This window comes from Manis javanica, chromosome 2, assembly GCF_040802235.1.
Source record: "Manis javanica isolate MJ-LG chromosome 2, MJ_LKY, whole genome shotgun sequence".
NCBI classification, from domain to species: Eukaryota; Metazoa; Chordata; class Mammalia; order Pholidota; family Manidae; genus Manis; species Manis javanica.
The window spans coordinates 155,719,588-155,743,734 of record NC_133157.1 but is presented as its reverse complement, the minus strand read 5'-3'; the positions used below and the strand labels follow the sequence as shown (position 1 = coordinate 155,743,734).

Below are 24,147 nucleotides of genomic sequence, written 5' to 3'. Positions count from 1 at the left end.
TGCTTAATATATTTTGGTGTTCCAATGTTGGGTACATATATATTTACAATTTTTTATAACTTCATGTATTGACCACCTTATCATTATATAATAACTTTCTTTGTTCTAAAGTCTATTTTGTCTAGTAGAAATATGCCTACCTCTGCTCTTTCTTGGTTTCCATTTGCCTAGAATATCTTTTTTCATCCCTGTCCTTTGAGTCTCTGTGCATCCTTAAACTGAAGTAGGTAGCATATAGCTTGTTCTTATTTTTATATCCAACTATCTTGGCTTTTTAATCAGCTACTCTCTTTTGACTGGAGAATTCAATCCATTTAGAGTTATTTGTATGTAAGGACTTACTAATGCCATCTTATTAATTATCTTCTAGCTGTTTTGTGGTCCCATTCCTTCCTTCCTCTCTTTGTGAATTCATGATTTTCCAGTTGGGGGATACTTTGAATCCTCTGTCTCTATCTTTTATGAATATACTTGTGGTTTTTGCTTTGTGGTTACTGGGAGGCTCATACATAATATTTTTTATATGTAAATATAATATTTATATATATATGTATATATATATGCCTCCTTTGCTCTGATAACAATTTAACTTCAATGACATACAAAAACTCTGTACTCTACCCCTTTTATGCTTTTGATGTCATATTTTTCATTTTTATATTGTGTATCCAATAAAAAATTGTAGCTATAGCTATTTGTAATACTTTAAAAACTCCTTAAACCTTTATACTAGAGTTAAGTAGTTAACATACCACCATATTACAGTATTAGAGGATTCTGAATATGACTATATGCTTACCTTACCAGTGTGTTGTATATATTCACGTTACTAATTAATACCCTTTCATTTCATCTTGAAGAATTCTTTTTAGTATTTCTTGTAAGGCAGCTTTAGTAGTGATTAATTCCCTCAGCTTTTGTTTATTATGGAAAGTATTTACCTGGCTTTAATTTCAAGAGGAGAACGGGGTAAAGTATTCTTGTTTGACAATTTCTTTCTTTCAACACTTTGAATATATCATCCCATTCTCTTCTGGTCTGCAAAGCCTCTGCCAGAAATTCACTCATTTCCTAATGGGGGGTTCCCTTGGATAGCAGAAATTTTTGTCCTCTTGCTATTTCTCAGATTCTCTCCTTGTCTATGATTTTAAACAGTTTCCTTATAATGTATCTCGTAGAACTTTTTCAATTGAAATCTTGTGATGACCTATTAGATTCATGAAGTCAGATGGTCACATCTCTCCCCAGGTTTGGAAAGTTTTCAACCATAATTTCTTTAAACTTTATATTCTTTTACCCATCTGGGATTCCAATGATGTGTTCATTATATCTTTTGAAAGTCCCCCATCAATCCTTTCTCTCTTTTTCATGATTTTTGCTCCTTTGATTGGATAATTTCAGTTGACATATCTTCCAGACTCTATAAATGGACATCAGTAAAGGAAGACTTTCCCTTAAAGGTGGGGGCATGCTGGCACAGGCTGTGACCCTGAATCTTTTGTTTCAGGGTGCCAAGTGCAGGAGCATGTGGCAGCACCAGTCTCTAGGGGAATGATGGCTCTTTGTCTCAGGCTGCTGGGATCCACAACATCAACACCTGTGTGGTCTTGGGAGAGCATTGCTGGGTGTCTTCAAAGACAACAAGGGCTGTTGATATCCTCAGCACCTTCATGTCCATGGTAGGGACCGAGGCAGGCAGAAGTTGTGACCAGAGCCAGTGGTGTGCACAAACTCAGCTATGGCAGCCAGCTTCAGGTGCCTATGTAATGGCAGGTTCTGGATGCAGATATACACATGGTGGAGGCTAGAGCAGGCAGAAAGGGCTAAATGTGGGCTCACTAACAACTGTGGGGGCCACAGCAGTCAATTTTCTCTCTTGTGACTTCACAGTCTCCTCTTGGGCATGCACATTACAGTGGAGTCTGGTGATAGGAGTCAGGCAAGGAATGTGCCCATGTGCATTTAGAGGAGCTAGCTACAGGTAAGCATGGTGATGCAGGCCATACCCAGAACACATGGCATGATCTGGGCCCATAAGCAGCTGTGGAGGCCCTAGCTATCAGCATACTCTCATGTGATTGTAAAATCTCTCTCCAGGTGTGCACACAACAATGGAAGCCAGTGATGGGTATCAGGCCTGTGTCATGCAAATGCCCAGCTGAAGGAACTAGCCCAAATCATCCAAAATACATAGAGTACTCACAACTCAATAGCAACAAAACAATCTGACTAAAAAATGGGCAGAGGATCTGAATAGAGATTTTTTTAAAGAAGACATACAATGGGCAACAGGCACATAAAAATGTGCTCAAGATCGTCAGGGAAATGCAAATCAAAACCACAACGAGATATCACCCATACCTGTTAGAATAGCTATTATTTAAAAGACAAGAAATAACATGTGTTAGGATGCGAAGAAAAGGGAGCTCTTGAGCACCATTTATGGGAATGAAATTGGTACAGCCACTATGGAAAACAGTGTGGAGTATGGATTTCTATTCTGTGAAATTGATCTATGTGTCTGTTTTATGGCAATATCACACAGGTCTGGTTACTAGAGCTTTGTAATATAGTTTGAAATCAAGGAGCTTGATGCCTCCAGCTTTATTGTAAGACAACTTTGACTTACTTGGTTTCTCTTATACCATACAAATTTTAGGATAATTTGTTCTATTTCTGTGAAAAATGCCATGGGAATTTTGATAGGGATTGCAGTGAATATGTAGATTGCTTTGGGTAATATAGACATTTGAACAATATTCTTCCATCCATGAGCATAGAATATCTTTCCATTTATATGTGTCTTCTTTAATTTCTTTAATATAGCCTTCACTGTACAGGTTTTTCACCACCACCCTTAAATTTATTCTTAGGTATTATTATTATTATTATTATTATTATTATTATTTTGAGAGGGCATCTCTCATATTTATTGATCAAATGATTGTTAACAGCAATAAAATTCAGTATAGGGGGGTCAATGCTCAATGTACAATCATTAATCCATCTCAAGTCTAATTCTCGTCAGTCTCCAATCTTCTGAAGCATAACGAACAAGTTCTTACATGATGAACAAATTCTTACATAGTGAATAAATTCTTACATGGTGAACAGTACAAGGGCATTCATCACAGAAACTTTCGGTTTTGATCACGCATTATGACCTATAAACAATCAGGTCAAATATGAATATTTGTTTGATTTTTGTACTTGATTTATATGTTGATCCCACATTTCTCCCTTTATTATTATTATTTTTTTTATTTTTAATAAAATGCTGAAGTGGTAGGTAGATGCAAGATAAAGGTAGAAAACATAGTTTAGTGCTGTAAGAGGGCAAATGTAGATGATCAGATGATCAGGTGTGTGCCTATGGACTAAGTATTAATCCAGGCTAGACAAGGGCAGCAAAACATCCACGGATGCAGAAGATTTCTCTCAAAGCAGGGGGGGTGAGGTTCTGAGCCTCACCTCTGTTGATCCCCAAATTCTCACCTGATGGCCCCCCTGCGACTGTGCCTGTCTTAGGTTGTTCCTCCCTTGAGGAATCTTACCCGTCTCTGGCTAACCAGTCATCTTCTGGGGCCATACAGGGAAATGTAAAGTTGGTAAGTGAGAGAGAAGCCATATTGTTTGAAAAGGTTAGCTTTTTACTTCTTTGCAGATTTATGCCCTGTGGCTTCTATGCCCAGCATTTGTCTCGAGGTATCTTTACCACCTGGAGGAATCATGATACTCGGTAAATTCGATGTGAGGCACGAATTCTATTTAAGGGTTGTAATTAGGAAGAAAGAAGAAAAGCTACAGATGTAGCATATGGAAGGAAACATGGGAGGATTGATTATTTCTTTGACATATCTTCTTGTAGAGTACCTTAAGTATGTATAGGTTTTAAACTACTAATTAATTTACACACACATATTAACATAATAGGAATACGGTGACATAAACAAAGCATATCTATAATTACCATCCATCTCCAGTGAAGCCAAGAAAACCATTTAGGCACCCTAGGCATTTGTGAAAATTTGTCTATGATATGATGGATATTGTCCAACTGTACTTGAACCGTCTGAGAGAAATCAGACAAATTAAAGCAGCCCATTTCTGGGATCTGTTCACATCCCATATGTTCTTTTAACCGTAGATAGTCTATAGTCATAAGATTTTGGAGTGCTACACCTTGCACCCCTCCCAACTCCTGGTTGAGTTCCAACAGTACAGATCCAGTCAAATTCGTTGTCTTCACTGTATGCACATGCCAGCCTAGACATCTCCCTCCTCATTCCTATGGCAAGTCCAGGAGACGGTGGGCTGGATGCAGCCACAACCACAGCATTGTCCAGATCCCTGTGGAGGCTTTTTGATGATCATCCCCCGGCACAAGTCCTCCAGAGAGTGCTGATGCTGGAAGCTCCTCCTCATATCGTATCTTAGTTCATTTTCTGGGTATCCAAGCTAGGCCTTGATCTTCTGCATAGAAACAAACAGACCCTTTGCCCACACTTTGACATGCCCTCTATACCACTGTACAGAACTCATTGGAGGTCAGCACACAGTAACTGCTTTTTTTTTTTTTTTATTAAGAGAAAGGAATATTATCAGAAAAGAGTACCTCCATAGCTGATCATCTGACACCCTTTAAGTGATCAACATTAAGGATATTTAAAGCATGTGTTGATCTTTGATTTACCAATAGTTTTATCCTATCAAGGAGTAATCCCCCTTTTCTTTCTTTCTTTTTTTAATTTTTATTCTATACCTACATGAAGAATACTATGTTTACTATGCTCTCCCCTATATCAGGTCCCCCCTAACAACCACATTACAATTACTGTCCATCAGCTAAGCAAAATGTTGTAGAGTCACTACTTGTCCTCTCTGTGTTGTGAAGCCCACCCTCCCCTTTCTCCCTCCCCCCATGCATGCTAATCTTAATACCCCTCTTCTTCTCCCCCCCTTATCCCTCCCTGCCCACCCATCCTCCCCAGTTCCTTTCCCTTTGGTACCTGTTAGTCCATTTTTGGGTTCTGTAATTCCGCTGCTGTTTTGTTCCTTCAGTTTTTCCTTTGTTCCTATACTCCTCAGACGAGTGAAATCATTTGGTATTTCTCTTTCTCCGCTTGGCTTATTTCACTGAGCATAATACTCTCCAGCTCCATCCATGTTGCTTCAAATGGTTGGATTTTTCCACTTCTTATGGCTGAGTAGTATTCCATTGTGTATATGTACCACATCTTCTTTATCCATTCATCTACCGATGGACATTTAGGTTGCTTCCAATTCTTGGCTATTGTAAATAGTGGTGCGATAAACATAGGGGTGCATCTGTCTTTCTCAAACTTGACTGCTGCGTTCTTAGGGTAAATTCCTAGGAGTGGAATTCCTGGGTCAAATGGTAGGTCTGTTTTGAGCATTTTGATGAACCTCCATACTGCTTTCCACAATGGTTGAACTAATTTACATTCCCACCAGCAGTGTAGGAGGGTTCCCCTTTCTCCACAGCCTCGCCAACATTTGTTGTTGTTTGTCATTTGGATGGCAGCTATCCTTACTGGTGTGAGGTAATACCTCATTGTAGTTTTAATTTGCATTTCTCTGATAATTAGCAATGTGGAGCATCTTTTCATGTGTCTGTTGGCCATCTGTATTTCTTTTTTAGAGAACTGTCTGTTCAGTTCCTCTGCCCATTTTTTAATTGGGTTAATTGTTTTTTGTTTGTTGAGGCGTGTGAGCTCTTTATATATTCTGGACGTCAAGCCTTTATCGGATGTGTCATTTTCAAATATATTCTCCCATACTGTAGGGTTCCTTTTTGTTCTATTGATGGTGTCTTTCGCTGTACAGAAGCTTTTCAGCTTATTGTAGTCCCACTTGCTCATTTTTGCTGTTGTTTTCCTTGCCCAGGGAGATATGTTCAAGAAGAGGTCACTCATGTTTATGTTTAAGAGGTTTTTGCCTATGTTTTTTTCCAAGAGTTTAATGGTTTCATGACTTACATTTAGGTCTTTGATCCATTTTGAGTTTACCTTTGTATATGGGGTTAGACAATGGTCCAGTTTCATTCTCCTACATGTAGCTGTCCAGTTTTGCCAGCACCATCTGTTGAAGAGACTGTCATTTTGCCATTGTATGTCCATGGCTCCTTTATCAAATATTAATTGACCATATATGTTTGGGTTAATGTCTGGAGTCTCTAATCTGTTCCACTGGTCTGTGGCTCTGTTCTTGTGCCAGTACCAAATTGTCTTGATTACTATGGCTTTATAGTAGACCTTGAAGTTGGGGAGTGAGATCCCCCCTACTTTATTCTTCTTTTTCAGGATTGCTTTGGCTATTCGGGGTCTTTGGTGTTTCCATATGAATTTTTGAATTATTTGTTCCAATTCATTGAAGAATGTTGCTGGTAATTTGAGAGGGATTGCATCAAATCTGTATATTGCTTTGGGCAGGATGGCCATTTTGACGATATTAATTCTTCCTAGCCATGAGCATGGGATGAGTTTCCATTTATTAGTGTCCCCTTTAATTTCTCTTAAGAGTGACTTGTAGTTTTCAGAGTATAAGTCTTTCACTTCTTTGGTTAGGTTTATTCCTAGGTATTTTATTCTTTTTGATGCAATGGTGAATGGAATTGTTTTCCTGATTTCTCTTTCTATTGATTCGTTGTTAGTGTATAGGAAAGCTACAGATTTCTGTGTGTTAATTTTGTATCCTGCAACTTTGCTGTATTCCGATATCAGTTCTAGTAGTTTTGGAGTGGAGTCTTTAGGGTTTTTTATGTACAGTATCATATCATCTGCAAATAGTGACAGTTTAACTTCTTCTTTACCAATCTGGATTCCTTGTATTTCTTTGTTTTGTCTGATTGCTGTGGCTAGGACCTCCAGTACTATGTTAAATAACAGTGGGGAGAGTGGGCATCCCTGTCTGGTTCCCGATCTCAGAGGAAATGCTTTCAGCTTCTCGCTGTTCAGTATAATGCTGGCTGTGGGTTTATCATATATGGCCTTTATTATGTTGAGGTACTTGCCCTCTATTCCCATTTTGCTGAGAGTTTTTATCATGAATGGATGTTGAATTTTGTCAAATGCTTTTTCAGCATCTATGGAGATGATCATGTGGTTTTTGTCTTTCTTTTTGTTGATGTGGTGGGTGATGTTGATGGATTTTCGAATGTTGTACCATCCTTGCATCCCTGGGATGAATCCCACTTGGTCATGGTGTATGATCCTTTTGATATACTGTTGGATTCTGTTTGCTAATATTTTATTGAGTATTTTTGCATCTACATTCATCAGGGATATTGGTCTGTAATTTTCGTTTTTGGTGGGGTCTTTGCCTGGTTTTGGTATTAGGGTGATGTTGGCTTCATAGAATGAGTTTGGGAGTATTCCCTCTTCTTCTATTTTTTGGAACACTTTAAGGAGAATGGGTATTATGTCTTCTCTGTGTGTCTGATAAAATTCCGAGGTAAATCCGTCTGGCCCCGGGGTTTTGTTCTTGGGTAGTTTTTTTATTACCATTTCAATTTCTTTGCTTGTAATTGGTTTGTTTAACTTCTGTGTTTCTTCCTTGGTCAGTCTTGGGAGGTTGTATTTTTCTAGGAAGTTGTCCATTTCTTCTAGGATTTCCAGCTTGTTGGCATATAGGTTTTCATAGTAGTCTTTAATAATTCTTTGTATTTCTGTGGAGTCTGTCATGATTTTTCCATTCTCATTTCTGATTATGTTGATTTGTGTTGATTCTCTTTTTCTCTTAATAAGTTGGGCTAGAGGCTTATCTATTTTGTTTATTTTCTCAAAGAACCAGCTCTTGGTTTCGTTGATTTTTGCTATTGTTTTATTCTTCTCAATTTTGTTTATTTCTTCTCTGATCTTTATTATGTCCCTCCTTCTGCTGACTTTAGGCCTCATTTGTTCTTCTTTTTCCAGTTTTGATAATTGTGATGTTAGACTATTCATTTGGGATTGTTCTTCCTTCTTCAAGTGTGCCTGGATTGCTATATACTTTCCTCTTAAGACTGCTTTCGCTGAGTCCCAGAGAAGTTGGGGCTTAGTGTTGTTGTTGTCATTTGTTTCTATATATTCCTTGATCTCTATTTTGATTTGTTCATTGATCCATTGATTATTTAGTAGCATGTTGTTAAGCCTCCATGTGTTTGTTAGCCTTTTTGTTTTCTTTGTAGAATTTATTTCTACTTTTATACCTTTGTGGTCTGAAAAATTGGTTGGTAGAATTTCAATATTTTGGAGTTTACTGAGGCTCTTTTTGTGAGCTAGTATGTGGTCTATTCTGGAGAATGTTCCATGTGCACTTGAGAAGAATGTGTATCCTGTTGCTTTTGGATGTAGAGTTCTATAGATGTCTATTAGGTCCATCTATTCTAGGGTGTTGTTCAGTGCCTGTGTGTCCTTACTTATTTTCTGCCCGGAGGATCTATCCTTTGGGGTGAGTGGTGTGTTGAAGTCTCCTAAAATGAATGCATTGCAGTCTATTTCCCTCTTTAGTTCTGTTAGTATTTGCTTCACATATGCTGGTGCTCCTGTATTGGGTGCATATATATTTAGAATGGTTATATCCTCTTGTTGGACTGAGCCCTTTATCATTATGTAGTGGCCTTCTTTATCTCTTGTTACTTTCTTTGTTTTGAAGTCTATTTTGTCTGGTATTAGTACTGCAACCCCTGATTCTTCTCACTGTTGTTTGCCTGAAATATGTTTTTCCATCCCTTGATTTTTAGTCTATGCTTATCTTTGGGTTTAAGGTGAGTTTCTTGTAAGCAGCATATAGATGGGTCTTGCTTTTTTATCCATTCTATTACTCTGTGTCTTTTGATTGGTGCATTAAGTCCATTTACATTTAGGGTGACTATTGAGAGATATGTACTTATTGCCATTGCAGGCTTTAGATTCGTGGTTACCAAAGGTTCAAGGTTAGCTTCTTTAGTATCTTACTGCCTAACTTAGCTCGCTTATTGAGCTGTTATATACACTGTCTGGAGATTCTTTTCTTCTCTCCCTTCTTATTCCTCCTCCTCCATTCTTCATATGTTGTGTGTTTTGTTCTGTGCTCTTTTTAGGGGTGCTCCCATTTAGAGCAGTCCCTGTAGGATGCCCTGTAGAGGTGGTTTGTGGGAAGCAAATTCCCTCAGCTTTTGCTTGTCTCGGAATTGTTTAATCCCGCCATCATATTTAAATGATATTCATGCTGGATACAGTATCCTTGGTTCAAGGCCCTTCTGTTTCATTGCATTAAGTATATCATGCCATTCTCTTCTGGCCTGTAGGGTTTCTGTCGAGAAGTCTGATGTTAGCCTGATGGGTTTTCCTTTATAGGTGACCTTTTTCTCTCTAGCTGCCTTTAAAACTCTTTCTTTGTCCTTGATCATTGCCATTTTAATTACTATGTGTCTTGGTGTTGTCCTCCTTGGATCCTTTCTGTTGGGGTTTCTGTGTAATTCCATGGTCTGTTTGATTATTTCCTCCCCCAGTTTGGGGAAGTTTTCAGCAATTATTTCTTCAAAGAGACTTTCTATCCCTTTTCCTCTTTCTTCTTCTTCTGGTATCCCTATAATACGAATATTATTCCTTTTGGCTTGGTCACATAGTTCTCTTAGTGTTGTTTCATTCCTGGAGATCCTTTTATCTCTCTCTATGTCAGCTTCTATACGTTCCTGTTCTCTGGCTTCTATTCCTTCAATGGCCTCTTGCATCTTATCCATTCTGCTTATAAATCCTTCCAGGGATTGTTTCACTTCTGTGATCTCCTTCCTGATATCTGTGATCTCCCTCCGGACTTCATCCCACTGCTCTTGCATTTTTCTCTGCATCTCATCCCATTGCTCTTGCATTTTTCTCTGCATCTCTGTCAGCATGTTCATGATTTTTATTTTGAATTCTTTTTCAGGAGGACTGGTTAGGTCTGTCTCCTTCTCAGGTGTTGTCTCTGTGATCTTTGTCTGCCTGTAGTTTTGTCTTTTCATGGTGATAGAGATAGTGTGCAGAGCTGGTACAAGTTACTGCTGGAAGAGCTTCCCTTCTTGTTGGTTTGTGGCCTTCCTCACCTGGGAGTATAGCGACCTCTAGTGGCTTGTGGTGGGCAGCTGTGTGCAGACAGGGCTTCTGCTTCCTGCCCGGTTGCTATGGTGTTTATCTCCGCTGTTGCAGTGGGCGTGGCCTGGCTGGGGCTGCTCCTCCAAAATGGTGGAGCCCCATTGGATGGGGAGCGGCTGGGAGGCTATTTATCTCCGTAAGGGGCCTCTGTGCCCCCTGCTGCCCAGGGGGTTAGAGTGCCCAGAGATCCCTGGATTCCCTGCCTCTGGTCTAAGTGACCTGTCCTGCCCCTTTAAGACTTCCAAAAAGCACTCTCCAAACCAAAACAACAACAGCAACAATTAGAGAGGGAACAGAAAAAAAAAAAAAAAAGGAAAAAACACTTGATTTTTTTTTTTTGTCCTCAGGCGCCGGTCCCAGGCACCTGCTCACTGGTCCTGCTGCCCTGCCTCCCTAGCACCAGGGTCCCTGTCCCTTCAAGGCTTCCAAAAAGCATCCGCCCACTGGTCCCGCAGGGAAAAACACGCGATATTCTTTGTCCTCAGGCGCCGGTCCCAGGCACCCACTCACCAGTCCCGCCGCCCTGCCTCCCTAGCACCAGGGTCCCTGTCCCTTTAAGGCTTCCAAAAAGCACTCGCCAAAAAGAGAAAAAAAAGGGGGGAAAACGCGCGATTTCCTCCATCCTCAGGTGCCGGTCTCAGGCACCTGCCCACCGGTCCCGCAGGGAAAAATGCGGGATATTCTTTGTCCTCAGGCGCCAGTCCCAGGCACCCTCTCTCCAGTCCCACCGCCCTGCCTCCCTAGCACCGGGGTCCCTGTCCCTTTAAGGCTTCCAAAAAGCACTTGCCTGAAAGAGGAAAAAAAGGGAAAAACATGCAATTTCCTCCGTCCTCAAGTGCCGGTCTCAGGCACCCACCCACCAGTCCCGCAGGGAAAAACGCGGGATATTCTTTGTCCTCAGGCACCGGTCCCAGGCACCCACTCACCAGTCCTGCCACCCTGCCTCCCTAGCACCGGGGTCCCTGTCCCTTTCAGGCTTCCAAAAAGCACTCGCCAAAAAAAAAAAAAAACCGCTCCGGTTTCTTTCCACCCGCCGGGAGCCAGGGGGAGGGGCGCTCGGGTCCCGCCGGGCCGGGGCTTGTATCTTACCCCCTTCGCAAGGCGCTGGGTTCTTGCAGGTGTGGATGTGGTCTGGATGTTGTCCTGTGTCCTGTGGGCTCTATTTTAGGAAGATTTTTCTTTGTTACATTTTCATAGCTCTATGTGTTTTTGGGAGGAGATTTCCACTGCTCTGCTCACGCCACCATCTTGGCTCCGCCTCCCTCTTAGGTATTATTTTTAATGCAATGTATATGGAACTGTTTTCTTGATTTCTTTTTCACATAGTTCATTGTTAGTGTATAGATTATAAGAAATTGTATGCTGATTTTATACCAACCAACTTTTACTGAACTCTTTTTTTTAGTCCTAACAGTTTTTTGGTGGAGTCTTTGGGTTTTCTAAATATAAAATCATGCACAAATTGTGACAGTTTTACTTCTTCTTTTCCAATCTGAAGTACTTTATTTCTTTTTCTTGCTAAATTACTGTGGGTAGGACTTCCAATACTATGTTGAATAAGTGGTTAGAGCAGGCAAGTTTGTCTTGGTTCATCAAAAGTTTTCAGCTTTTCAACATTGTGTATGATGCTACCTGTGGGTTTGTCACATACATGGCTTTTGTTATGTTGAGGAATGTTCCCTCTATTTTGTTGAAAGTTTTTATCATAAATGGGTATTGAATTTTGTCAAATACTTTTTATCTATCTTTGAGATGATCATATGGTTTTTATCCTTCATTTTGTTAAAGAGGTGTAGCATGTTGATTTATTTGTGAATGCAGAGCCATCCTTGCATCCCTAGAATAAATCCCACTTGATCCTGGTGATGATGCCAATTTTTTAATTTTCTTTGCTTTACTACTGTTTTGATACAGATTTTTCCATCTAAATTTACCAGGGATATTGGCCTGTAATTTTTTTTTTCCTGTAGTGTCCTTGTCTGCCTTTGGTATCAGGTCTAACACCTGTCTTATAGAATTTGGGAGTGTTCCTTTCTCGTCAATTTTGAAAGGGTTTGAGAAATATAGGTATTCACTCTTTTTTAAATGTTTGGTAAAACTTACCAGTGAAGCCAATCTGGTCCTGAACTTTTGTTTTTTGGGAGTATTTGATTACTGATTTAATCTCCTAACTGGTAATCAGCCTATTCAGATTTTCTATTTCTTCCTGACTCAGTCTTAGAAGTTTGTGTTTCTAGAAATGTATTCATTTCTTATAAGTTGTCCAATTTGTTGGCATGTAATTAATTGTTCATAGTAGTCTATTATGATATTTTGTATTTCTGTGGTGTCAGTTGTAACTCTTTCATTTCTGATTTTATTTATTTGAGCCCTCTCTTTTTTCTTGGTATGTCTAGCTAAAGTTTTGTCAATTTTGTTTTCTTTGCCAAAAACCAGTTCTTAGTTTCTATTGTCTTTTTAGTTTGTGTTTCATTTATCTTCACTCTGATCTTTATTTCCTTCCTTCTACTAACTTGGAGCCTAGTTTGTTCTAAAGTTAGATTCAGATTTATCTTGTTTATTGAGGTAGGCTGTATTGGTATGAACTTCCCACTTGGAACTGCTTTTGCAGCATCCCATAGATTTTGGTAAACTGTATTTTCATTTGCCTCCAGGTATTTTTTAAAATTTATCCTTTGATTTCTTTGTTGACCCTTTGGTTTTTCAGTAGCATGTTGTGATTTCTACAGGGAGTCCTGTCAATAGAGAGGAGCCTTAGTTAAGCAAGGATCCACTACATGCAAGTTGGTTTAAAAGAAATTCTTCTGTACTTTCAGTTCTCCAAATAAATCATGATCATGTCCTTGTATAGTACCATTAAATGAAAAAAACACAGACAGATAAGGAGACTTTATTCAAAAGGAGTCTTGCAAATGTGGTCAAAAGACTGTCACAATAAGGTGAACATGCCTACCTTTAAATGTACAAGTCTCAAAAGTCATACAGAAAAGGGATTTTCTTTAATGGGGAATAGTAATGAACAGATGGAAGAGGCTTAATTAGACAGTAAATTAGAGAATGTTTCACCATGAAGTCACTTGAAGCTCACAAGGGGCTATATGCTCCCTCAGACTGAGAGTTGGTATAAATTCAGGGTAAAGTCAGTGTAGCAAGTATTTTGTCCAGATTGATCAGTGGGGACAGTTTAGCTAATTATTTATGAGGCAAAGAATGGGATTCTGAGCATCTATTTCTGAGCTTATAGGTAAACAAGGGGGTGATTTGTGAGTCTTTTCTAAGTCATAGGGGGAAAATGGTTCCTTAAAGCAAGCCATTTCTATAACACAAAAGGGCAGTGGGATTACTGTAACCATCACTATTTTCCTGAGTCACAGGGCTCAGGTAAATATCAACATCTTCTGCCTTTTATCCTCGACCCAAACCACCTCCTATGGAAGCTTCTGAATGATGCTCTTATCCCACTTCCCTTCACCTTTCCAGGCTAACTCCTATTCATTATTTAATAATGGGTATCAGCAATACCTCTCTGGGAAAGTATCCCAAACTACCTCCCAAATGCAATCGAACAGTCTCAGTATGTCTTCTCTCTGTAGACTAACTGTAGAGGTCTGCTTAGTCCTGAAGACCAAGCTGTGTCTTACTCATCATTGTATCCTCAGAACATAGCTCAACAGCTGAGAATCTGTATGTGCTCAATAAACAGGGAATGGCTGTGGAGTGATTAGGTCAATTTCTAAAAACCATAACTACTGTATTCTCACAACTGAGAGAGCAATCACCATACTCTTGGGTTGTTTGAGTAATGGGTACCTAGTTGCTTGATCATCCAGCATTCTACTTTGAGAATTCTTCTTTGGTCTTTTACATCAGCTGACCGTTAATGTGGAAAATAATGTGCTGATTTCCATTTCATCTTCTTAGCTGTTTTGAAAAAATGCTTTCAGTAAAAGTGTTGAAAATAACTTTTCAATTTTTAAAGTTATTTTGCTTTATATATTATTTCCAATACTGACCTATAAGTCAATAAAATTAATCACTGAAAAGTGACACTAGTGCTAAATTGTTGAGAGTGTATTTTTTCTGACTCTTGAAAAGGAAAATATGGGTGAACTTGAGAGAGATTTTCCTAGGGAAATGTAAATATTTATCTTCAGAAAGGCATATTGAGTATGGCAGAATTACAGAGTTTAAGAGGTACTTGGCAATCATGTATTTCAACCCCTTTACTAATAATTAACAAAATTAAGGCTCTGACATGTGGAATATCAAAGTTTAGATAGGAAATAAAAGAAATGTTTTCTTTCTGATTCTAGGTTGAGAATTTTTTTCACCAAAGCAAAGATGAATTTTATTTTATTTAGGTGGTTAGTACAAAGAACTCTGGAGCCAGAATCTGCAAAAGGCAATGAATAACAAACTCTGACATGTGTTTCATTGAGTATTAAACCCCAGAAAAAAAGCCAGAATTCTTAAATGTAAATGCACTCACCACCATACTTGTTTAGTATACCAAATGGAATATTTCTGAATGTAGCAAAATCAAATATGAAAAAGTCACCAATGTTAAAACCATAAATCATCAAAAGAGGGTGGAATAAAATCCCTTCCTATTACTTGATGAGATGCAGCCCAGGGTCTCTTGTCTTCAAACATCTTTATTAATGGGTATCCAACTGCTGCACCAGGTGATCTCTGACTTTGTCCATTCTACAAAACCAGGCTAAATATGCTAACCAATTTGATTCTCAGATATAGAAGTTTTTAAGCTAGCAAAATATAGTGAAATATTGTTTTTCTCATCTAATAAGTTTCCTCAGTGCTGTTAAATTCTTGGAGCCTCTAGTGTAGAAGGAGTTAGGAAAATCTTCCTCAGTATTTATGTCTTCAAATGTTCACTTAGTGGGCACGAATCAAGATAGTACTGACTTTTTTCTTTTTTTCTCTCTTTTTCTTTTAATTAAGGTATCACTGATATACAATCCTACGAAGGTTTGACAGGAGCAACATTGTGGTTTCAACATTCACCCATATTATCAAGTCCCTCCCCAGTTACTGTCCTTCAGCATAGTAAGATGCTACAGAGTCATTACTTGTCTTCTCCATGCTAGATGGTATTGATTCTTACATTATAAAGGTGGTGGTATGTAGGTGCTACAGAAGGATGCAAGGTGCCAAAGTCAGATGTATTGACTTCCTAACTTCTCCGGGGTGGACCATCACAGGTCTATATCTTTTGTTCCATGACCTCAATATCCCTAGTCCCCAAATCACCTTCAAGCCACCCTGACCTGATCATGTTGAGAGTTCCCACCCCTTGTCTAGCATTATGTTAGTTATCACACAACCTAAGTGGAACGGTGATCATCCTGAAAGGGGGAAAAGCAGTGCCTGGCACTAACATCCATACCTCAATCTCCTGTTGAACATAAGCCATTTCACAGAATACCAACATCAGACAAGACTACTCTATATATTTCAGGAATTAAGATAAACACAACCACTGTGATCATGTCTAAACAGACTAAAAAACAAAAAACAATATCCAAACCAGAAAAATGACCAAACTACCCCCTTTTTAATATCACTGCTATTTATCAATTACAGCTTTAGTCCCACTTTGTTTCTCCCACCTTCTAGATAAAATTATTAAGATATTCAAGGATAGAATCCCCCTTTTTTCTGAAAGCATTCAATACAGAGAAAAATCCCAGTTCCCTAAACCCTATACAGGATCACCTAACACAAACCTGAATCCCCTAAATTCTTGATGTTAGGCAGAATTATAGATATGAGAGGGTGGAGAGAGAATAAGGCCAGTAAAGCCCCCTAAAAAGGACTCAGAGAGTTAACCAGATAAAACTAGAAGGCCAGAAAAGACTCACAGAGTTAATGAGTTGTTTTCTAGGAAGTTGTCTATTTCTTCTAGGTTTTCTAGCTTCTTAGCATATAGGTTTTCATAGTAGTCTCTAATAATTCTTTGTATTTCTGTGGGGTCTGTCATGATTTTTCTTTTCTCATTTCTGATTCTGTTGATGTGTGTTGACTCTCTGTTCCTCTTAATAAGTCTGGCTAGAGGCTTATCTATTTTGTTTATTTTCTCAAAGAACCACTCTTGGTTTCATTGATTTTTTCTATTGTTTTATTCTTCTCAATTTTATTTATTCTTCTCTGATCTTTATTATGTCCCTCCTTCTGCTGAATTTAGGCCTCATTTGTTCTTCTTTTTCCAATTTCGATAATTGTATCTTTAGACTATTCATTTGGGATTGTTCTTCTTTCTTTAAATATGCCTGGATTGCTATATACTTTCCCCTTAGGACTGCTTTCACTGCGTCCCACAGAAGTTGGGGCTTTGCGTTGTTGTTGTCATTTGTTTCCATATATTGTTTGATCTCTATTTTGATTTGGTTGTTGATCCATTGATTATTTAGGAGCATGTTGTTAAGCCTCCATGTGTTTGTGAGCCTTTTTGATTTCTTTGTACAATTTATTTCTAGTTTTATACCTTTGTGGTCTGAGAAGTTGGTTGGTAGAATTTCAATCTTTTTGAATTTATTGAGGCTCTTTTTTGTGACCTAGTATGCGGTCCATTTTGGAGAATGTTCCATGTGCACTTGAGAAGAATGTGTATCCTGTTGCTTTTGGTGTAGAGTACTATAGATGTCTATTAGGTCCATCTGTTCTAGTGTATTGTTTAGTGCCTCTGTGTCCTTACTTATTTTCTGTCTGGTGGATCTGTCCTTTGGAGTGAGTGGTGTGTTGATGTCTCCTAAAATAAATGCATTGCATTCTATTTCCTCCTTTAATTCTGTAACTATTTGTTTCACATATGTTGGTGCTCCTGTATTGGGTACATATATATTTATAACGGTTATATCTTCTTGTTGCATTGACTCCTTTATCATTATATAATGTCCTTCTTTATCTCTTGTCACTCTTTATTTTGAAGTCTATTTTGTCTGATACTAGTACTGCAACACCTGCTTTTTTCTCCTTGTTGTTTGCATGAAGTATCTTTTTCCATCCCTTGACTTTTAGTCTGTGCATGTCTGTGGGTTTGAGGTGAGTCTGTTGTAAGCAGCATATAGATGGCTCTTGCTTTTTTATCCATTCTATTACTCTGTGTCTTTTGATTGGTGCATTCAGTCCATTTACATTTAGGGTGATTATTGAAAGATATGTACTTATTGCCATTGGAGGCTTTAAATTCATGGTTACCAAAGGTTGAAGGTTAGCTTCTTTGCTATCTGTCTAACTTAACTCACTGAGTTATTATAAACACAGTCTGATGATTCTTTATTTCTCTCCCTTCTTATTCCTCCTCCTCCATTCTTTGTATGTTAGGTGCTTTTTTTTTTTCTTTTAATCCTCTTTTGTGTTTCCTTTGACTGCTTTTGAGGGTAGTTGATTTTATTTTTTGCCTTTAGTTAGTATTTCATTGTTCTGCTTTCTTTGCTGTGATTTTATTTTCTCTGGTGACATCTGTTTAGCCTTAGGAGTGCTTCCATCTAGAGCAGTCCCTCTAAAATACCCTGTAGAGGTGGTTTGTGGGAGGCAAATTCCCTCAAATTTTGCTTGTCTGGAAATTGTTTAATCCCTCCTTCATATTTAAATGATAATCATGCTGGATACAGCATCCTTAGTTCAAGGCCCATCTGTTTCATTGCATTAAATATATCATGCCATTCTCTTCTGGCCTGTAAGGTTTCTGTTGAGAAGTTTCATGGTAACCTGATGAGTTTTCCATTGTAGGTGACCTTTTTTCTCTCTCTGGCTGCCTTTAATACTCTATCCTTGTCTTTGATCTTTGCCATTTTAATTATTATGTTTCTTGGTGTTTTCCTCCTTGGGTCCCTTGTGTTGGGAGTTCTGTGTGCTTTTGTGGTCTGAGAGACTATTTCCTCTCCCAGTTTTGGGAAGATTTCAGCAATTATTTCTTCAAAGACACTTTCTATCTCTCTTCTTCTTCTGGTACCCCTATAATGTGGATATTGTTCTGTTTTGATTGGTCACACAGTTCTCTTAATATTCTTTCATTCCTGGAGATCCTTTTGTCTCTCTCTGCATCAACTTCTCTACATTCCTGTTCTCTGATTTCTATTCCATTAATGGCCTCTTGCATCTCGTCCATTCTGCTTTTAAGTCCTTCCAGAGATTGTTTTATTTCTGTATTCTCCCACCTTAGCTCTTGCATGTTTCTCTGCAAGTCCATCAGCATGGTTACCACCTTTGTTTTGAATTCTTTTTCAGGTAGATTGGTTAAATCTATCTCCCAAGGTTCCCTCTCAGGGGAGGATTTCTGGGTTATTCTGGTCTGGATCAAATTCTGCCTTTTCATGGTGATAGAGGTAGTTGTGGACAGTTGGCAGATATGTCAGCTGGGAGAAGCAAGTCCCTTTCCACTTGCTCCTGGGCTTCCTTTTCTGGGAGAACAGCAACCCTTAGCAGCTTGTGCTGGGCATCTACTTGCAGATGGGGTCTCTGATTCTTGCCCGGGCCACTGTGGATTAAGCTCCGTGTGGTTGCTGTGGGTGTGGCCACTTTCAGGTTACTTCTCTGCTATGGCAGGGCTGCACTGGAGGGGGAATGGCAAGAGACTATTTATCACTGTGAGGGGCCTCAGAGCTGCACTGCTGCCCAAGGGGTTAGGGTGCCCAGAGTTTCCCGGGATTCCCAGCTGCTGGGCTGAGTGTGCTGGGATGCTTCCATCCAGCTGTGAGGCTCCTGTCCCTTTAAGACTTTCAAAAAGCACTCACTTTTCTTTTGTCCCAGGGGCTCCAGCTGTGAGAACCCACTCACAGGTTTTACTGTTCCATTTACCTAGTATCCAGCACCCCATGCACTGTATGTCTGTGCTCCCAGTGCGGATGGCTAGGGCTGGGTGTTTAGCAGTCCTGGAACCCCTTTCCCTCACTACTCCAACTTCTCTCCTCCCACCAGAAGCTGGGGTGAGGGACGCTCGGGTCCCACTGGGCCGTGGCTTGTATCTTACCCCCTTTGCGAGGCACTGGGTTCTCGTGGGTGTGGATGTAGTCTGGCTGTTGTCCTATGTCTTCTGGTCTCTCTTTTAGGAATAGTTGTATTTGTTGTATTTTCAAAAATATATATGTTTTTGGAAGGAGATTTCCGCTGTCCTCCTCACACCACCATTTTGGCTCCTCTAATTGCTTTTTTATTAGCAGTTGTATGTAGTAAGTCTATGCATGTCTGATCACCCCTCCAATGATACCTTAACCAGGTGTATAATCAGCCATGGGCCTAAAAGACAGGTGGGTGCTTCCTGGAAGCTGGACCGGGTCAGGAAGAAAGCACAGGATAAGAACCAGAAGAGCCATAAACTTAGTTCCATGCAACATGATTTTTTAATTGCAGAGAAATTACTCTTGAAATTTGAACCATTCAATGAATGCCTTCTAGTCACCTGGTACTATTTAAAATACTTTATACTATTAATTAGTTTAAGGCTAACAAATATATGAAAAATATATTATCTACAACCCCATTTTATACATGAGGAAGCTGAAAGTGCAGAGAGCAAAATTGCCCCAAGTCACACAGCTAATAAGAACTGAGATTCAAACTCAGCCTGCCTGGTTCTAGAATTCATGCTCTTAATCACTGCATTATCTATACTCTCTATAATTCCATAATAATAATAACCAAAAATAACAACAACTATGAGTATATACTGATTAACGAGGAAGCCTAATTTTCATCTTCATTTTACAGATATAGAAAATGAGTCCCAAAGAGATGAAGGAACTTGTCCTGCATCCCACAGATGTTAAATGCGGGGAGGCTGCATTTAATCCTAGGAATTAACCACCACCCTGCACTGGCTTCCTATCCAGCTCTCCACTTTCATGCAAGGAAACATTCCAGTTTTGTTCATATTCTTGGTTTATTTATTGCTTTCATCCCTCCTTAAAGCCATCTATAGGTTTTAATCTCTGCATAAGGGACAATATCACCATATCCTTCATCTTAAACCAGAAACATGTGAAGTAAAACTTTATCTTTACTGTTTCCAGCTTTCCTTTTCATATGCTTTTCCAAAAAACAATAACAAATAGCTAATATTGTTTTGCGATTTCACTGTGTGCCAGATTCTGTTGGGTGTTTTATTTCTATTCCAATTAACCCTACCAAAACAACTATGGGTAAGTTTTTAAATTATCTTTACAGTACAGATGAGGAATTGAGGCTCAGAAATGTTAAAACCTCCCCACAAAGTCACATTGCCAAATACAGGATTCCTGCCCAGGGCTGTCAGTTTCCAAAGGCCATACTCTTGACCATTAAACTAAACTGCCTCCACCTCTTCGATAGATCTGACTGTGTGACTGGTAATCATGCATGGGAACACCCCCAATTTCCAAGGCCAGAAGGTTCCCAAAGGAACATCCTTTCTTTGGAATATCAAGACCGGCAAATGATGGCAAAGAGCCTTTGGCCATCCTGACAAGGTTGCTGATACTTTGCTGTCATCCTAGTCCAGGGTCACATAGCATTGCAGTTCAAAGGCTATTTATCACTTTATCCAGATGTAATCAAGCCCTAAGGAAATGATTGATGGCAACCTGCCCACAGGGGCTGACTGGAACTTTGAAATATCTGCATATTAATTTATAGGGTGAATAATCTCTGACAGGAAAGACCAGGGTGTGAGAACTGCCAAACAGAGCCCATCAAACACTCAGTCAGAAAGCTGGGAGTTGCTTATTCCTCTGGAGCATTCTCAGAAGATCCTGCAGACACTTAGTCAGTAAATTATGGGCACTGAAGTTAGGCATATTCTGTATCACCATTTTGTAGCTGTGCATCCTTGGAAAAGTGACTTAGTCTGTATAAATCTGAGTCTTATCATTCAGTAAATTTTTTACAATTAATTCATCTCTCAAGGTGTTATTGAGATTAGAAATATTTATAAAGTGGTGGCACTTTACCAATCACACATGAGTATTACTGTTCTCTGTATCTTGATACAGGCATATACCTGCCACCCATACTGAAATATCCACATTACTTTCCCAAGCACCCTTTCCCCAAAATATTGCTGGAGAAAAACTGATAATTCATTTTAATTTACTTTCCTAATATTACAACAAAACACAATTCCTGATTTTGCAAATTCTTTTTTGTTAGTTTCCTTTAGACGGACTGCTTTCTGATGACCTATAAAGTTTCCTAGGGAGCCTTCTCCAGGTCATGCGATAGGGTGTGTTACTTCCATGGACCTTTCCATGGCTCTCTTCTGTTGGGGTGAGGATTCTTATTTTAGCATGTGTCCCAGAAAATAACACAGACTCATTTTCAGGGTGGTTTTTCATATTATTTTAGGTTTCTATGTCTCTCTACTTTCTGAAAACAGAATTTTTTCATATCCACTGGCCTTAAGGGATGACAGCAAACCTTAAAATCAAAAATCTGTCTCTGTAAGGGGTTTAAAGGCAAGTCCCAAAAATGATTAAAAGATTAGAAGAAAGATACCAACATGCTTTACCTCATAAAGAAACCAGCCCTTCCGCACTGAAGAATGGAACAAGAAAAAATTTAAACTGTGCTGCAGTGTAAGAGATTAAGAAAAACATCTGCAATCTTGTTACATGTGGATATAAATTCAATTAGGATGTTGTCATGAGACTTAAAAGATATAGTTTAGATGCATTTACTGGGGACGGTCTGGTTCAGTCCTAGAGGTATCCTTGCCCAAGGGCTGACAGATGGATGAAATGACCTCTCAGCCTCCCTTTCAGCCCCACACCTGTTCTGTGACTCTTGAACTAGCACATAAGCTGAGTCAGACTTGCTCTTGCAACTTAGTGCAGTCAGCTACTTGAAAGAAAACAAGTAGACTCTTTGTCCCTAAAATAAATTCATCTCTATCCTGTTCAAGATTAAATTATACCACCAGAGGTGTATTTCCTTGAGTCACAAAGTACTTTTGGTCCTCTAGAATTCCCTAACAGAATGCAGACCGTGACACTAAAGTGCAGATAAAGTAAGTAAACCTTCTCAGATAAGGGTTGAGCAGAGTTCCCGGCCCTGCAACAAGAAAAGAGAAGCATTCCAGACTGAGAGATGATAGAGACATGACTGTAAAGACAAACTGTGCCTAATTGAAAATGTAGCTCTAGACTTGTGCAGAAAACAGAGCTCTTCTCCCTCCCAGCTGATTTTGGTCATTCTTTCAATGAATGTGGGCTCCTACCAGGTGTGGACCTCTAGGCAAAGCACTGGGAACACTAAGCAAGCGAAACAAACATGGCTCCTGTTCTCCTGCAAAACTGAGCACATGGTAAACGCCAGTGAATTACTAATGGGGTCCACATGCAAGCAACAGATAGTGACTGAGTTGCTTGTGTGCATGAGGCACCACTGTAGGCACCTGCAATGGGTGGTAACCAAATGGAAAACTCTGCCCTTGTGGAGCTTACATTCTGTAAAATGAAGTTATATAATGAAAGAAACACCAAGTGTTATAAGAACAGTGACAAGGAGACCTAGCCTAGCTGACAAGTCTTCCCTGAAAAAGGGATATTTCTACTGACAGGTGGGGGCTAAGTAGGAAAAGATGTGTTGGGGAAGGGGCGGTGCCTGGAGGGTGTTCCATTTAAAGTTACAAATGTTGTCAGTCTACCACAATTTGGCATTTGTGGTGGCATGAAGAGTAATTTATATTTTTCTTTTTCTTATTCAAGTTTTGTGTGATAAATAATTTCAAACAATATCAAAGTCACACTTAGAACCTCCTTATCTCATTTTTACCTTGAGGTTTTTAGTGTACTGGTTTTCAATCATGATCACATTCTATATGGATATAATTTAGAGACCATCTTTAAAATCAAATAGTAGTTTTACCTTGACAATGCAAGCATGCGTCTAACTCCAAAATGTGTTTGTTGTTACTGAATGCAAACAAACTGACGTGTTGACATGGTGACACGGACCTTTCCCCACCTGCATTGAATGTGAACTACAGGTTGATTCCTGCACTACAGGTGGACCTGTGGCAACCCAGCAGTACATCCCTGATGTCAGAGGGAACAGTCACTGACATCCACGTTCCCCAGAACGGTTCCCAAGCCCTGTTAGCCTTCCTACGGGACGCCAACATCCAGCACAAGTAAGCATTCTTTTTCACTTGTTTAGTTCATTTATACTGAACTGAACAACAGCTTTATTCAGGTTACTTACAGAGGGCCTATGACGTGTTTCTAGTACTATTTTTCAAAATTATATGGGAAAACTGACATGAATATAAGAGCTATATTCACCTTTGGTTAGCTTATTAGTGTAATGGGGGAAGAGGGAGAAAGTACATTGACATATTTCCCCATTGCCACTACATGATCAGCATAAACAGATTTATGTGTGAGGAAAAGAGAAAAGCCTAGCAATACCTAGAAAGTGGGTGGGAAGGTGGTAGCAGAAAAAGTTTTGAAAGTGTGACAGCTAAGCAAAGGATGAGGCTTGTGAGCAGAGGGGACGATGCAAGCAAAGGGGAGAAGCAGCAGAGCATACGTGCAATGCGCTGATGTAGTTTCATGTTATTAGTGTATGAAGTGCAAGTCAGAGTAGAAACAAAAGATATTGGAGTAGGGGAAGGTCAGCTTGTAGGGAGCCCGATGTATGGGCTAGTAGTAGCTCAGCTCTTATTTTGTGGGTAGTGCTGTGCAGTTGGAGGATAGAAGCAAGGGAGCCACATGTAACTGGAGAGGATGGGTGATGGGAGACTACGGTAACAGTTCAGGTGAGAGACAGTGAGCCCCAGAGTCAGGAGCAGAGCAGTGGGACCAGGAGAGCATTCAAAAACATAGTTCAGAGGCAAAACTACCTGGACTCTGCAGCAGCATCGATGCCTGCTTGAGATTTGGGCTTTGCTTGGGTTAGAGGGAGATTTTGGCTCCTCTGTAGGCTGAGAGGAAAGACCAGCAGGGAAGGAGATATTGATGACAAAGGAAAGAAGGCACCTGTGGAGGAATGGGGTTGAGTGGTAGGAAGAATACCTTAACCCTTAAGGCTGAGGAGG

The 24,147-nt window shown here is 39.5% G+C and overlaps 1 protein-coding gene across 2 annotated transcripts in view; it reads left to right on the top strand.

Moving 5' to 3' along the window:
- The window catches only part of CPA6 (carboxypeptidase A6), a 314,361-nt gene that overhangs the window by 207,613 nt on the left and 82,601 nt on the right, over positions 1 to 24,147 (top strand). Inside the window, exon 5 of one of the 2 annotated variants that reach the window (XM_036998195.2) lies at positions 23,117 to 23,241. In XM_036998195.2, the coding sequence (XP_036854090.1) occupies positions 23,117 to 23,241 (125 nt within the window). Of the gene's footprint in view, positions 1 to 23,097; positions 23,242 to 24,147 lie in introns of both variants that reach the window. The other variant, XM_073229623.1, reaches the window with a different exon arrangement.